The sequence below is a fragment of the Musa acuminata genome, chromosome BXJ2-1 (assembly GCF_036884655.1).
Source record: "Musa acuminata AAA Group cultivar baxijiao chromosome BXJ2-1, Cavendish_Baxijiao_AAA, whole genome shotgun sequence".
NCBI lineage: Eukaryota > Viridiplantae > Streptophyta > Magnoliopsida > Zingiberales > Musaceae > Musa > Musa acuminata.
Window position 1 is genome coordinate 9,548,430 of NC_088338.1, and position 16,636 is coordinate 9,565,065.

At 36.5% G+C, this 16,636-nt stretch overlaps 1 protein-coding gene across 1 annotated transcript; it reads left to right on the plus strand.

Annotated features, from left to right (window-relative positions):
* Positions 1-1,279: 1,279 nt before the first annotated feature.
* LOC135598846 (phenylalanine--tRNA ligase beta subunit, cytoplasmic-like) lies at positions 1,280-15,810 on the plus strand. Its single transcript, XM_065093239.1, has 19 exons — positions 1,280-1,484; positions 1,567-1,622; positions 1,721-1,824; positions 2,351-2,480; positions 2,630-2,745; positions 2,855-2,921; positions 3,366-3,407; positions 4,654-4,695; positions 4,906-4,982; positions 5,252-5,378; positions 5,483-5,650; positions 6,960-7,088; positions 7,216-7,326; positions 8,755-8,889; positions 11,234-11,308; positions 12,372-12,479; positions 14,197-14,283; positions 14,369-14,452; positions 15,481-15,810. Exons 1-19 carry the CDS (start codon positions 1,427-1,429, stop codon positions 15,547-15,549), a joined length of 1,785 nt encoding a protein of 594 aa, XP_064949311.1. The 5' UTR covers positions 1,280-1,426; the 3' UTR covers positions 15,550-15,810.
* Positions 15,811-16,636: the final 826 nt, after the last annotated feature.

Genomic DNA, 16,636 nt, shown 5'->3' on the forward strand with positions numbered 1-16,636 from the left:
GACCCAACCCGGCTTGATCGTTTGGTGCACATTACTTGTAATATCAAATATTGCTAGCTAGTTTAAATTTAACGAAATAAAATATAGAAATTTGAAATTTATTTTATATTCTTGTTATCATAATACTAAATATTAATCAAAAAATTAATTGTATGATCTAATAGTCATTATAACGAATATGTACATTATAATTTTTAGAAATAAATGAAAAATACTCATTTTGAAGGGATATATATACAACTTCAGTTTTTATATTAACAATATTTAATTATTTATTCCCTGCTGTTATTGGAGAAGAGTAACGGGCCCCATCTGGGACCCGCGTCTGAAGGACGACTCGGACGCCCTCTTCCCCATCAATAAACGACAAAAGAAAAGCTTGGTGGAGCGCACGAGACTCGTTCGTGTCCGGCTCCCTCGCCATGCAGTAGCCCATGGTGGCGTCCGCCTCGCCCGCTCTCTCCACCACGCCTCATCCTCGCTTCCACACGTCTCACAACAAAAGCGCCCTCCTTCGACCTCCATCTCTCTCGACGCAGACTCTCCTCTCTCTGTCACCTCATCCTCACCCTCGCCGGTTCTGTCATCTTTCTCAGCCCCGTGCTGGTGCCCGCGGCGCTGGTGGTGGCAGACTTCATGAGGACACGCTTCCCCGGCCGCAGCGTGCTGTCGTCGCTGAGGTACACCCTGAAGCGGGCGAGAGGGTGATGCAGTCCAACTAAACCATGCTGAGGATGGCGGACGCCGTCGAGAGCAGGGACGAGACGGAGAGGACACGAGGCAGCGGTGATTAGAGTACATCTGCTGATGTTAATATAGTATCTGGTTGTACATGGTTTGTGCTGAGTAATCTATTTGAACCAAATATTTGTTTAGATTCTTGCAATAATAATGATAAATTTCGTCCAGGAGTGGGTTTTCGGATGATTGTTCATAAAACACACGTAAAAATAAAAATAATAATAATAATATTTATGATGGAAGAGAGATATATTTAAGTGCGATTTCTATATATCTAAACATATATAAATATATATTAATGAATTTGACATATTAAATTGAATTTTCGTCAATGAATAAATATATCGAATATATGTCATAATTCGATTTACATCCGCACCAATCTGAGAGAATTCTCTCAACCGTTGGATTCTCCAGTTCTCACATCTGCATCGTCAACTTCGGATCTGGGCATCGGACTTTAGATGGAAATGATCCGATAAAAACCGGGTCCGTCAATAACTGGAGTCCGGTCACTTCAGCCTCGCATTGGCTAAAGGGCGTCAAGGTCGTTCTGGCACATGCGGCCCACGTGACATCTCCGCTTTGCGCTCTTAAGGGTTTCTTCCGCGCCTCCGCCGCCGTCCCGCACCTCATCGCAGAGCCCATTCCTTCCTCTGCCGACGCGACCGCACCTGCTCCGCCAATGCCGACGGTGAGCGTCGGAAGGGACCGCCTCTTCGCCGCCCTCGGCAAAACCTACAGTAAAATCTCCTCGGATCCGTCCTCTCTCTCTTCCCTCTTTCTTTATCTATCTCGCTTAATTCTCATATCTGGCGATCGCAGCGCAGGAGGAGTTCGAAGCCCTCTGTTTCGAGTTCGGCATCGAGCTCGACGATGTGGTGAGCGACGAGTCTTGATCTTGTCTCGTATAAGTTGGTTCCTTGTGCATTTCGTATCGTTTGTTGCTATAAATGACATCCGTTCCCTTCCTGCAAAGACTACGGAGAAGGCAATTATTAGGAAGGAGAAGCATCTCGAAGATGATGATGCTGACGAAGAGGACGAGGAGGTCATATACAAAATCGAAGTCGCCGCCAATAGGTAACGTTGGACTCATTTTTTGCTGGCTCTGTGTGGTGTCTGGCTTTTGATTTTGGTATGTGGATTAATTGGTATCTGTACTTAATTTGGCTATTTTAGATGGAAAACACGAATTGTTTGGATATCCTGGTTGATAATTTAACTAGATCTTGAATTAATTGACATTCAAGGGGTGAAGATGGTATCATGTTATTGTGCTATCGAAGAACCTTTTGTTGACAGTTATGGTGCATCATATGAAGTGCGTTCAAGATGTTTTTTTTGTTAATACTGTCATGCTTATAACTTGTGCTGTATATAGTATGTAGCCTTTAGCTGATAGCCTGATGCAGTGCATTCAATAAAAATGAGTTGCAAGTGAGTCCAATGTCATAGAAAGTCCTTGACTATAAATGCTTCTCTGATGGAAATAAATGTAGCTTTCTTCTGAAATTTATTTCTGATAATTGATGATTTATTTGTAATATTGAATATAATATAGTTTCCATCTTCTCTTTTTTTTTCTTTTTCTTTTTGACATATGCAGATATGATTTGCTCTGTCTCGAAGGGATTGCTCGAGCTCTCAGAATTTTTATTGGAAGTGAAAAAAGTCCTCTATATACAATCTCTGATGTCCCACCTAAGTCTATGCTTAGAATGCATGTTAAACCTGAGGTAATTACTTAAGTGACTGAAGCTAGCTTCCTAGAGTATATGTGTCATGTTGTTGCACCACATAAAAATGCTTCAATGTCAATGCCTTTTCTCATTCATTTGGCCACAAGAAAAAAACAGGATATTGACATGATGCTCTGGTTTAATAGACCTCATTGATCCGACCATTTGTCGTTTGTGCCATTCTAAGAGGAATAGCCTTTGATGAAGCCAGATACAACAGCTTCATTGATCTTCAAGATAAACTCCACCAAAATATATGTAGGTAATATCTTTGTTTCTTGCTTCGTTTTCTGTTTTTCTTGCTCTTCCTGTTGGTACATGACATCTGCATTGGTTCTCTGGTGAAAAGTTTTTTCTTTTTGTGATACCAGGAGAAGGACCTTAGTTGCTATTGGAACTCATGATTTGGACACAATACAGGGTCCTTTTACATATGAGGTAAATGTTTATAGATATGCATATTTAATCTTTTAGTGTCTTACTAACATTTTGTGCATTGAGAATATGCCATACTGTTGATAATGAGTTTGGATGCATGTGGGGTTATCATAGAGAAAGTGGACTAGGAGCAAAACTAAGTAAAGATGTAAAAATATTAAATTTCCATTGTGTTTAATAGGTCTTGCTAGTAGACTCCACAAGTTATGTGCTAACTGTTGCAGGTTAATATCCTTGTGGTTTATATTAGCCGCTTTGCGATGCTAAATATCTAGTTAGAATTTTATTAGATTGCATGACATGATGGATTTAAATTTAATGAGTTGGACTTCTTTACTGTTCACAGAGAAAAATCAAGTGAGGGTTTTGTTGTGCATCACTGATTTCTCTTCAGTATGGGCACTTCCATTATCTCACAATTTTCTTTCTGCTTCATCTTTTCAGGCTTTGCCACCTCAGGAGATTAATTTTGTGCCTCTAAAGCAGGTAGCATACACATTTATTTATGATCGTTGGTACTAAGAGATGGAAGTATTAGCTGTTGCTTGATTGTAGCTATTTTGGCAAGATCAATATGCAATACATTATAAGTTTTCTTAGCATGACAATTTCTCCCATTTTCTAAATTTGTCAATTATTAAAGAGCCAATAGCCATTGTAGTTATCATTAGGTACTCTGATTTAATACAAAAAACCTTTTAATATTCATGTGCCTTGTGAATACAATGTTCTAGTGCTCAATAACCAGGTTGGCACTGGGTGCTATTGGTATCTGCTGGTGTGAATTGGCCCATTTCACTGCAAAGAACTGCTGAGTTTGCGTCAGATTCATGACTCTCCCCAGACTGCATCAGTATTGCCTTATATCGGTCTTGGAACTTGATATTGGCACTTACAAATGCGAAACTTCCAGACATGTTTTTTGTGTTACACTGTGTAGGCTTGGTTCGTGAGATCTCATTTCTTGCTTTTTGCATTTATGTGATTTGTTTCATGTATCTATTTTTTGTTTTTCTTGTTCCTTGAGAAGAACAACAATATTCAAGGAAGCGAGCAACAGGTCTATAAAGCAAAACATGCCCCTAAAATATAGTTACCATGCAGCTGGTTGATAAGCCATATCTTCGTTGTCATCTTGTGACTAATAGCATCAAACTGCGGGACTTTGAAAGATTAAAATCTAAAGGTTTTCTACCAAGAGGATGCTTGGAGTGTTTTCGTGGACTTGGCAATATTTCTTCTCTTGGCATAAACTCTAGTTTCAATTAGTTTACTTGTCAGCATAAGAATACCATTCCTTTATTCAGCTCTCCTCATTAGGATTGATTTGTGTACTTAAAACTATCCTCACTTCTTTTCTCCAAGTTCTTTTTGCTTCTTTGGTCCTTTAGTGTATTACAAGTATAAAGTACTTTAAATGGTCACCCTTACTAGATCAAGATTTTCTCGTCTATATAATGACAATTGTTTCTAGTGTTTGTGGGGACAAGTTTTAAGTTATATTTGCGGTGTCATCTTACTGCCATACGCAATTTGTCATTTCTAATTTCGTAATCATACCTGAAGCTCTTTATGTTGTCAAATGTAATTTTTCATTTTGAATAATGCAACAGTGCCTGTCATTTTTTTATGCAATACAAGCATTTTTTATCTGCATCCAGCAATAATTTGTTATGCAAGATTTGTGAGTTACACAGTCTTTATTTGTTTCTTTTCCCCTTGGCTATTTTAGGTGAAAAGCTTCAGGGCCGATGACCTGTTAGAATATTACAAAGTAAGTTCTGTTTATCATTGTATTCTCACTTGGTCATATGTCTCAAAGGAAACACAGATCTTCGTTTTGAAATTTTTTTCTTATTATTTTGGCATACCATGTATCAATTGGCTTCCAATTTATGATTTGTTCTCTAAATAAAAAAATTGTTACACCCTGGATGCAAATGCTTTTAGTACCAATAACTTATATCTCCAAACATCTTTGCAGTCAGATTTGAAGCTGAAGAAGTACTTGCACATAATTGAGAATTCTCCTGTATACCCTGTGATATATGACAGTAATAGGTAAGGCAATTATTTTGCTAGGGACTACGCTTCTTTTATAGCTGAGCGGTTATAAACTTGCTCGGTTATTTTTTGTCAGGCGACCAATTCTGCTCATGGCTTTTTGTATTTATCCTTGTTTTTCTCACTCTTTTGATTAACTTCCTTGGTGTAGAATAAATACTACAATGCTATCATTAGCTGGGTTACCGTGGTGATTTTGTGTTTCTGTCTTTTTTTTTTTAACAAGTATTGACCTGCTTCTTACTAGTGCATTATGTTTTCTGCAGAACTGTTCTGTCACTGCCACCAATTATCAATGGTGCACATTCAGCAATCAGCCTAAAGACAAAAAATGTGTTCGTTGAATGTACAGCCACTGATTTGACAAAGGCTAAGATTGTTTTGAACACAATGGTAGGCGGTAAAAAATGATTTAAAAGCTAATGTTCGTTTGTTAATGCATTACAACTTGAAGATGGAATGATTCTGATGATTATGGCTTTCTTGTATTTTTGTAGGTGACGATGTTTTCTGAATATTGTGAAAATAAATTTGAGATCGAACCAATTGAGGTGGTAAACTCTGATGGCAAGTCTAACATCTACCCCGATCTTTCAATTATGAAAATGGAAGTCCCTCTGTCTGACCTTGTTGATCCAATTGGTATCTCACTTGATGCTACGGAGGTATTAATATCTGCTGTTTATAGTGGTATCTACTTTACAAATGTGGTTAATGGTCTTGGTTGGATCTGATCATTTTCCAGTAGTCTTTTCTTGTACATTTTTTTTTTAATAATTTGGTTAATATATTTCTTGTTCACTTTTCTTCAGAATGGTTAAAATGCACCTTGAAAGTATTTTTATCTTGTGTCTGACAACAAAATCATGGTATTTTGTTATGTCACCATACTATTTATATGACACCCTCTTGAATTGTTTTTGCTATAACTTAAAAAATTAGATCAGCTGTTTGTTCAGTCTGTAAGTGCTATGTAGGTGATCCAAGGCAATTTGTTAATCTTTATCTGTTGTCAGATTTTTCTTGGCTTAATTCTTTACAGACCATGTTGGGACTTGAGTTATGGAGAAATTTTTTAACCAATTGCACAGCTTAAAATCAGTTTTGTCTTTGTATAGTAGCTAGTAATTGCTCTTTTTAGCTGCCCACTATCAATTTAACAATCATTCCTATGCTCTAAGTCAGTCTTATAACATATTGTTTATTCTTGGTCAAGAAAGAGTCTTTGTTACTGTACATTTAGATCCACTATTTCAAGAGTATGAGCTAAAGTTTCCAATTTAAATGCACAAGCATTTCTATGGTGTTTCTTTTATTTTCTCAATGTGCTTTTGCCACGAGGATGGCCATGGGCATGTAAGCATCATCATGATTTTAAGTATTCTATATTCATTTTTTGCCTTTCTTCTATGTTACAACATTTTTAATTTGCTTTATTTTTCTTTATGATCATAATGCTGGAACAGGAGTGTGCTAGTATGCGTATGTACTGCTGAGCTTGACAGTTGTCTTCTGTTGAAAAAAAAAAGTTGTCTTTTGGTTTGGCTACTCATGTATGCTCAAGACTAATCAATGAACTTGAGATCCCTGAAATTTAGCTTTCCTTCATTTTAAGGTGCACTATAAACAAACCTTGTAGCTGAAATATTGTCTGATGTCTATACAGCATTTTGTAGATTGCGATAGTAACTTATAGCTTGTCAATTGGCATGTAAGATAGGTGACTCACAAGTTATCTGGCTCTTTCACTTTCTTGTGCCTTTATCACTCAACATCATTAGCCTTAACTCATCTTTGTCCCTTTATTGTTTTGTGATTAGCAAACCAGGGAAGTTCTCCATTATGAGAATGACTCAAATAATTAGACTTAAATATGTGACAATACTCGATAATTATGTGATGTTTACTTTTGGTAACAGCATTCTCATATACAACTTTTGGAGATGTACAATCCTAAACACTTAAATGTGGCAGGTTGTAACCTTATTAAATAAAATGCAATTGCAAGCGGAGAAGTCCTCATTGACTGGTGGAGAATGTAAAATTTTTGTATCTGTACCTCCCACTCGAAGTGATATTCTACATGCCCGTGATGTGATGGAGGTGGGGTTTTACCTAATCTTGTAGTTATTATCAACTTGCTAATAGTATTTGATTGAAGTTTTTTCTTTTTGGTTAATTTTGCTAGTGTTTTTTTTAACTTATAAATCTTTTTCTGTTGTACTTAAAGGATGTTGCTATCGCTTATGGGTACAACAACATTCCAAAATCGAAGCCTAAATGCATGACTACAGGAAGTCGGCAGCCATTGAACCGTTTTTCTGATAAAATCAGAGCTGAGGTATGCATATAACTCATGTTGTAATCTTGTTACTACTTAAAGTAACTAAATATGTGTTTAAGGTTTGTTTAAGACCTATATTAGCTGACTGATTATAGCTGTTATTGCTACCATTATGTGAACGAACTAGTTCTGTGCTTTAACTGCTTCTAACAATGGTCAAATATTCTGATACCACTACAGACAGCATACCTTGCAAATTGCTGATTTAGAATTGAAACAGCATATTATATGGATATATGTACATGGATTCAGTTACTGGTGTATGCCGAGCACATCGACCGATATGTACCAATCAAATCTTGTGCTGCTCTGTGATATACCAACAGTACCCGAATAATATTGATCTTTTGCACATTTTGTATCTTTTCTTCTATCATGGTTTTGTATTGTTCCCATGTAGCATACTGATCCATTAGATATTATACCAATATATGAGTCGTTAGATGATATTCAGGATCTTTGTAACAAGATCTAGAATGTTGTGCTGGTACACCCTGGCCGCTGCTACAGCACATTGATGGCACACTTCATCATTATATTACATGCATTATTGGTCATCTGACTATTTGATAAGTGGCATGTGGTATAATTAAGCACTTTCTGCCAGTGCTGTGCCATATTGTGTACCTGCCAACATTTGTAACTTACCACATTGAACCTTGATATGTGTAATACCTGGACATTTTTAAATAGAAATTGAACAAGTATTATGTATCATTCTTGTTGTCTTTTTTAGCTAGTTGAGGCATTTGTTGCATCCATACTTCTAGGTTATGTTATCACCTCAGATACTTGTAAAGAAATTCTTCACAAGTCTAATAATGTTATTGTGTATTTCATAAACTCAGTGGAATTGGTGTTGATCTTTAGGTTTCTAGGGTTTAAAGAAATTGCTCAAGTATGTGGAACATATCCAGCAGTTGGATTTCTACCTAAAGATGAAGCTACCAGCATTCCAATAATGTACTTTTAAGTTTTAACTGTATCAAATTATCAATAACTTATTAATGAATGCTACATTGTTGCAGCAGGTTTTACGTCAATATGTTTTTGGGGTAGTACACCTTTCATGTAATAGAAAACATCTGCATACTGGTTGATAATTTCTGCTTTTGAGTATGGAAACAATGTGTATAATACAATGGCTTGAACTTGTAAATATCATAACCTAGGTAGTCTAGGTCCTCTAGGACAATTTGTTAAAGTTTCTAGATGGTGATACATACGGATTTACTGCTTTGAGTCATGCATTGATTCTTCTCATTATTATTTGTCTTAAAATAATTGTATTTTTTGGCAAATAATTTTTTATTTAAGCTTACTATTTAAATAATTGTTTCTAGTACATTTCCTATGCTAAGCCACCCATGCAAAGTGATTTGGCTTTCATAACATTAATGTTAAACATATTTCCGTCTTCTGTAGGTTGCCAGGGCAGGTTACATGGAAGTGCTAACTTGGATATTGTGCTCACATGAGGAGAATTTTGCAATGTTAAGGCGGAAGGATGATGGAGATAAAGCAGTTGTCATTTCAAATCCTCGTTCAGCTGACTTTGAGGTTTAACTTATACATTAAGTAACTAATGCTTTGCTTTTAATTGCATTTATTTGTAGAATTTGTCCATATTATGTGAACCTTATGTTCCTTAGAATCTACCGCTGTCTATCTTTTTTGAACCAACCAGTCATATTTCGTAATGTGATTATTATCTACTCTTGTATCAGTGATTTAAAAAGCGCTAGGCGCTAAAAGGCGCCAAGGTCCACAAACGCCCGAGGTGCTAGGCGCTCGCCCAAGCGCTCGCCCGAGCGAAGCGAGGCGCTAAATTATAAAAATATATAATATAATTATAAAAATATATAATATAATTATTTAAAATTATCTAAATTATAAAAATATATAATGTAATTATAACAATAATTTCAAATAAATAAAAATTAACAACATTAAAATCAAAATAATATATTATTAATCTATTAACAGAAAATTAATCATTTCAAAATTCAAATAAACTTAATATTAAGAGTATACTGAGCCTGATGGAGAAACGAGGAAGCAGCGGCGAGCGGCGGCAGCGGGAAAGGGAAAGGGAGCGGAAGGCGTGAGCAGCGGGAGGCCTCGAGGGAGGCGCGAGCAGCGGGAAGGCTCGCGGGAGGCGAGAGGGCTCGCGGGAGGCGCGAGCAGCGGGAGGGCTCGCGAGAGGCGTGAGTAGCGGGAGGGCTCGAGGGAGGCGCGAGCAGCGGGAAGGCTTGCGGGAGGGCGAGCAGCGAGAGGGCTCGCGGGAGGCGCGAGCAGCGGGAGGGCTCGCAGGAGGCGCGAGCAGCGTGAGGGCTCGTGGGAGGCACGAGCAACGGGAGGGCTCGCGAGAGGCGCGAGCAGCGACAGCGGCGAGCAACGGCAGCGAGCGACTAGATCACGATCGGGATCGGGATCGAGAGCGGCAGCGGCAGCAGGTTAGTGTTGGGTTAGGGTTAGGGTTGGGGTTATATCGGTTTAGTTGGTTCGATTGAACCAACTAATAACCGAACCAGGACCGAACCAGACCTAAAATTCTGGTTCGATCGCCTTGGTTTACCCAGGCGCTCGCCCGAAGCGCCCAGCGCCTGGGCTCGGGCGAGCGCCCAGGCGGCGCCTGTTTGAAGCGCACCGCCTGGGACATTAGCGAGGCGCTCGGGCCTCGCCTCGCCTCGCCCGAGCGCCCGAGCGCCTTTTGCAATCACTGTCTTGTATGCATCTTTGAATGGACTCCTTGATACCCAATGCAGCTCACTTGAACCTTAGGGTCTCGTGGATACCTATGTGCTTTTACATCTTTATTTCCTTTTGTCTGAAGAACTCTGCTCTTACATTTATAAAATTCCAAGTTTTGCTACCACCTTTAATATCTGTTTCATCACCAGATAATTTGTCCAAGCTTGTTTTTCTTTTCATCTATAATTGTTGAAGGCTTGAAGCAATCTACCTTTTTTCTACATGAGGTCATGTTTTCTCTTATGTTGATGAAGTCTGTAAGTTAATTCTTCTCTCTTAATTGGTTATTAAAACAATGAATCGATTGTCGCAAGTCTTGGTGAATTTTGCTTTAGCCCCAGGGGCCTTTCAGGTGTATGATACCTGTAACCTGCCTATCGTGGTTCATGTGATTTGCTATTCCACAGTTGACTTTCTGAGCCTATATATCACTTTCTTATTTCTTTACTTCATGAATAAACAAAAAAGTTGCAGGTTTTTCTCCCGGGTAACACGACCATATATCATTTTATATAGTATAAAATAATTCATTGTCATTGGCAAACTAAGACTTTCTGTCACATTCTAGCTTAAGATGTCTAATTAAATCTAGAATAAATTTAAAGATCAACTTTTTTTATTTCTTTATTTTTTTTCTTGATCTTAGGCCTTGATTTTAATGTGTACATAAGAATAAAGATGAGAATTGATGATTTCAGCGGTAGAAAAATATAGGAAAAGGTGCATGAACTTTGAGGTTTTTCTAGAAAAAAGTGGAACATCTTGGAATCACTGTGTATTACTGTCTTGTGAAATTGCAGCAGCATATAGCTACTCTGAATTTATGATAACCTGCAGACCAATGAACAGCTGTGTTATTTTGGTGTGCGCTATGGACTTTTAACTACAGGAGCAATTGGGTTTCATATAGTTGTGAATGCTATTCATGATTGATATCTTACACAATAGTGATGCTGACAAATCACTCATTTTCTCCAATATGTTGATGTACTATTTTCTATACTTTTTTCATCTTTTAATGCATGACATGTCAAAAACCTTTGCAGTGTGGTCTGAGATTACTTTATTAGCTCCTAAGTAGTTACTTTCTTTATAGTTTTGTATCATATTTTGCTTATATATCTGATTGCTAGTTTGGAATTTTTTGCAGGTTGTTCGAACAAGTCTCATGTCATGCTTGCTAAAGACTTTAAAGCATAACATAGATCACCCAAGACCCATAAAGGTACATACTGAAAATTTATTAAAAATTCTGTGTGGCCTAATGTTTTGCTGGACCACCTTTGTCTGAGTTGAATATCCCTCCATTTCAATTATTTCTTTGTAATTTGAGCTGTTAGAATTTGTTAGGTTTTTATATTGTCAAGATACTGGATTAGTGATGATATTGGCTAATTGAATAGAGAAATTCCTTTAGATATAGCATTGTTTCTTGTCAAACTCTCAATTGTGGAATTTTCATTTGGATTAAACATAACTAGCGCATTCTATGTATTTTGTAATTTAAAAGAAGTACCATGGTTCAAACATATCTGACACATGGCAGGATAGAAATTGAAGTCAATTGATTACATCGTGTTTGTTGTATGTCCATCTATGATTACTTTGCTGGCATTTTGACTATTTCTCTTAAAATACCCGTTCACTAACTTTTTGCTGATATTTATTTTCCAGTTTCATGATGAAACACCTCTCATATGACTAGAAGCAAGCTTTTCTTTTTTTGTGATATTCAGTAAATAAAGACTGCTGTATGTGTTCTATATGAATTTTTGCCAATTTGTTGCTGATAATTGTAAAGGATGAAGGTGCCCCATAGCTATTGTAGGATTAGAATTTTATGAAAAATTCCTTTCGACATGTTGTGTTACTAGCCACGAGACTTCACATATATATTATTTAAGATTTGTGCTTGAACTCGTAACCATGGACAATTTATTAATTCTTTTTTTGTGAGTAACTAATCATGTCAAGGCTTAGAAATTTGGCCATTATCCAAGTCTTTTTTTTCTTTACAATATTAGGGGGTAAAATGCTAATTCAGATGTTTGCATCTATGATTTTATTATTCTCGCATTTTGAACAGGAAACAGTTATCCTTTGTAATTGACCGAGTATAGTCTTGGAGAACATCTGCGGATAGAATGTTATATTGTGTTTTTGCATGTAACTAATAACTCTGGTCTCTTTCTTGCATGAACTTGTACATCTTTTGAGTCCGTTATAATCACAAACCATATATATTTGCTGTACTCTGACTGCGAAGCTAAGCTCTGGTTTTGATTTAGATCTTTGAAGTTGGTGATGTTGTTACCTTGGATGGTGATCGTGATGTTGGTGCAGCAAATAACCGTCGACTTGCAGCATTGTATTGCAACGTTTCCTCAGGCTTTGAGGTATATCTCATATAATCAAAAGCATTTCATTGTCAAACCCTTCTGTAAATGGATGAAAGTTTGTCTTGCATATTAATTAAAGTTTTTAGGTTCTTTAGATTAATTTCTTAAATGCTTTTAGTATTTAAATTAGATTTTGCCACTTTAGATGATTGCTTCTTTTGTAAATGAAAAAGATGAAATTTTAATTTATTAAATTTATTTGGAAATATACGTTATGGCATAAATAATCTTTGATGTATGGGATAAGATGTTCTATCCTAATAGTAGTAAATCTAATATGGGCTGGTCTGATGTCTGCCCAGGTTGTAGTTGAATTTATAAGGCAATCTATTAATTTTTTCGTGACCAGTTCTTAACACGAAGCAAAGCTTGATTCATGTCCTGCACAGTACTGCTGGTGTGTTACTGATGCAAGCCTCTGTTTGCAAAATTACGGACCTTCACTTTCATGCATATATAACCTTTTGCATACCATGTAAATACTCTGTTCTACTTCATATTTATTATGAACAAGAAACATACATGTAACCTGCTTCATTAGAATCCACCAGATTTATTGGCTGAATTAAATCAAAGTTCATCCCATCCATCAACATTTGTTTTCTTTAGTTTATAACAATTGCATCACATCTGCAGGTCTCAAATCTATTTATGATTGTGAATAGAAGCCTAAGGTCTGATTTCTGATATCTGCATAACAACATTCTCTTTTGATATGAATGTCCCTTAAAGTTTGAGCTTTTGTCAGCTACACAATATTTTTTTCTTTTTCTGTTCTCTATCACTTGACCTCCTAAGCACTTTTCGGAACCCATAGTCACAAAATCCCTATTTCTTCGTCGCTTGTTTTTCCTTCTTTCATTTTAATGGTAATTAACCAACATATTCTATCCAATATAAGTAGAGTGTATGAATGTTTTCTGAAAAAATGTTGGCAGCGTTATCTCATATTGGAATATTTTTAGTATTTGTTGATAAACTATATAATAAACTTGTAAAGAAAGCCAAAAAACCTGACCCTGATGGGATAACTGACTTGTAACTTGACTCATTAACTTTGTAGCACGTGAACCATTGACTCAGAATACTTAAACCCAAACTATTGGTAGTAGACCCATCTAGCCCTTATAAATCCATTCAGATCGTTTCCTACCTGCAACGTGCACTAAACCGGTGTTATATGTGTTGTTTCCATTCAAGATCTATTGGCTTATCTGAATATCAACTTACTGTAGGCTGAACTCCAGTTTTGGGTTTTGATGGAAGACCAGTGATGTCAGTGTGGACCAAGATAAGCTATTGCCAATTTTAATACACGTGTGCTACATATATTCTTTTGATAGGCCAAATTAAAATATTGCTGTATCGATGTTGCTAACCTTCTCTGGATGGCATATCGAAACCTCGTAATATTCATATAAAAGATCACAAGTAAGAGTTATACAGGCAGTTAATTACAGGACCAAATTGTATGAAGCTAGAAGATTGTATTATAATGTAAAGATATAGTTGACCTCTCATTATTGAAGTACCTCTGATGAAATTGCATGTTAGCTGTATTGCATATAATATAGTAACAGATTTTGTTAATTTTAATGATTTATTTACTTTTCACATTATGAGTTCTCTGTTTGTTTGAGTGACTGTATCTTTATCAAGCATGATTTGGTAAGGAATTATAATGCACACTAACGATGTTAAATTCATTATGCAGGAAATTTTGGGATTGGTGGAAAGAATCATGAAAGTTGTAAGAGCACCTCATCTGCAAATTTCTGAAAATTATATTATTCCTTCAGATGTAAGGATGTGCTTTATGCCCTATCATTCTCATTTTTTGCCATCACTGTGAGATTCTTAATTATATGATTACCTGGTCACTGAAGGAACCGGAATATTTTCCAAATAGACAATGCAGCATCATATTGAATGGAAAACAAATAGGCAATTTTGGGATTGTTCATCCTGAGGTACTTTGCAGAATTCCTACATAGAAAACTGATATCTGCAGTGCGCTATATTCTTTTTACAATTTTCCATTGTGTTATTTATCTTTTTCTTTGTGTGTGGGTTGTGTATATATATTTATTCATACAAAATAGTTTATAGATAATCAGGAAATCATGATTTGTTTACTTCTGCATCTGGCCTTTACATAGATATGAAATTGTTATTAGGATCATCTTAAGCTCTCATTTCTTGCCTTCTAGTTTATGAAAACTCAGATAGTGATGTTATTCTTGTTAACTTTCCCTTGGATAACATAATATGTCAAAAATTTTAGGTTCTCTTCTGGCACCAGCTTATGGTGATTTATTTTTATAAGCAGGACATGCTTTTTAAGTTTAATATTATTGCCATGTGTTTTTTGTTGATGAACCCAATCTAAGCACCATTTAGTGGCTAAGGTCCATGTCTTACTCTAACTGTTCATTTGAGCAGATTGCAGGACTAATCCTCTAGATAAAGAGGCAAAGTGAGTTAAAAGTCATTTTGAGTAAGCTGTACTAAGATCAAAATTATTAAGCACTAAGTAGTAGAGAACACATCATGGACGTAAACAGAGAAGATTTTTAATTAGTGAATGGCAGTTGTGTTGCCTCATTATGTAAATGGCATTACAATGTTCCCATTGTGCATAATGTTCTGATCATGAAACATCACTTTCTCCAAGCCCAGTAAATGGGGAGGGTGCTCTAGGTAGCTGGGGGAGTATTCTTGTGTCAGTGAAATGAATATTAAGCTTTACCATGTTAGCTGGGGGAGTAGTTGATCTTATTTATAATACTGAAATTACTGACAATACCGGCCCTCGATGCATCGATAGTGCTACACTACATTTATCGTACATTATGCTCCAGCAATCACTACTACGTGTGCATTGGCAAATAGCAGGCACACAAAGCATGTGACTATATTCTGTTTGATATTCCTTTCCTGAAGTTACTACAGAGTATGTATGCTTAACATTGATGTATGTGGGTATAATATTTTGCAGGTTTTGAAGAAATTTGGTATTCCAGACCCTTGCTCTTTCTTGGAGATTGACATCCAAGCTTTGTTGTAGGGTAAAGTATTTAAGGTACAAAATGACATGATCCGCTCATTCTTTTTATGATGAGTTATCTCAGTTAATGAATTTGGAGAATGCTAGCAAGAGTCAATACTATTACTTGTGACAAACTCCAGGCTTATTACAGTCGAATGCATGTAATTTGTGTTTAATAGTACTTTCCATGCCAATCTGACTGCTAGCAATTGGTAATTTTTGGATTGCTTTATTGCAGTGTATTTTCAAGCTTTATTGATATTGTCTACGTTACAAACATTTCATGTTACTCTTTTCCACTTATGCATGCCTGCTATGTGGTTTTAGAACTCATGTAGAATGAGTTATGTATATGCTGGTAGATTCGGTTTTATTCTACCAAGGTTTTAAGATACTGGTCTGCATTCAGTTGCTGTAATCTATTAGATTGGTACGGTACCATCTAATATCATTGAATGAAATAATATAAATAAATAAATAAATCATATCATGTATCAATATTGGACTGTACATTTGAATGTCCGCACTTGGTACTTGATTGGGCCGATAAAACTAATAACTACATAGTAGTAGTGCCATTGGTGTTTAAAACTCTACATTTCAGATGAACAATTGTCTCAGTATGTGTTGGGAGTATGCTAAAGGAGAAATAAAATGTTCCATAAAACATTAGCAAGATATATTGCAATCTGTGATCTATGGCACTTTTTATCAGCACAGAATCCAATCTGTTACTTAGAGATTCCATCATCTTTATGGGAGTGGGAATATTGGAATAGCAAAGATTCACATAGCACAGGAACACAAGGTCATGGAACAAAGTCAGATTCCAGGTGGAAGTAACTCCAAATTCATGCATGGTGGAACAAGTAATCTTGGGAAGCCATCCTGAGTACATGAGTTGTCTCATTCCCTACAGTCTCAATCCAGATACTTTATTCTACCATGAGCACCCAAACCCTCAACCATTGGTAGAATCATTCCTTGGCAACTTAGTCTGGTTTTATGTCCACATCCCCTTTAAGAGGGGATGGGGATGATGAATCTTCCAGCAAAAAGAAGCTTTCAATTCAGAACTCAGCTGAACCCGTACGTCAGTGCCATG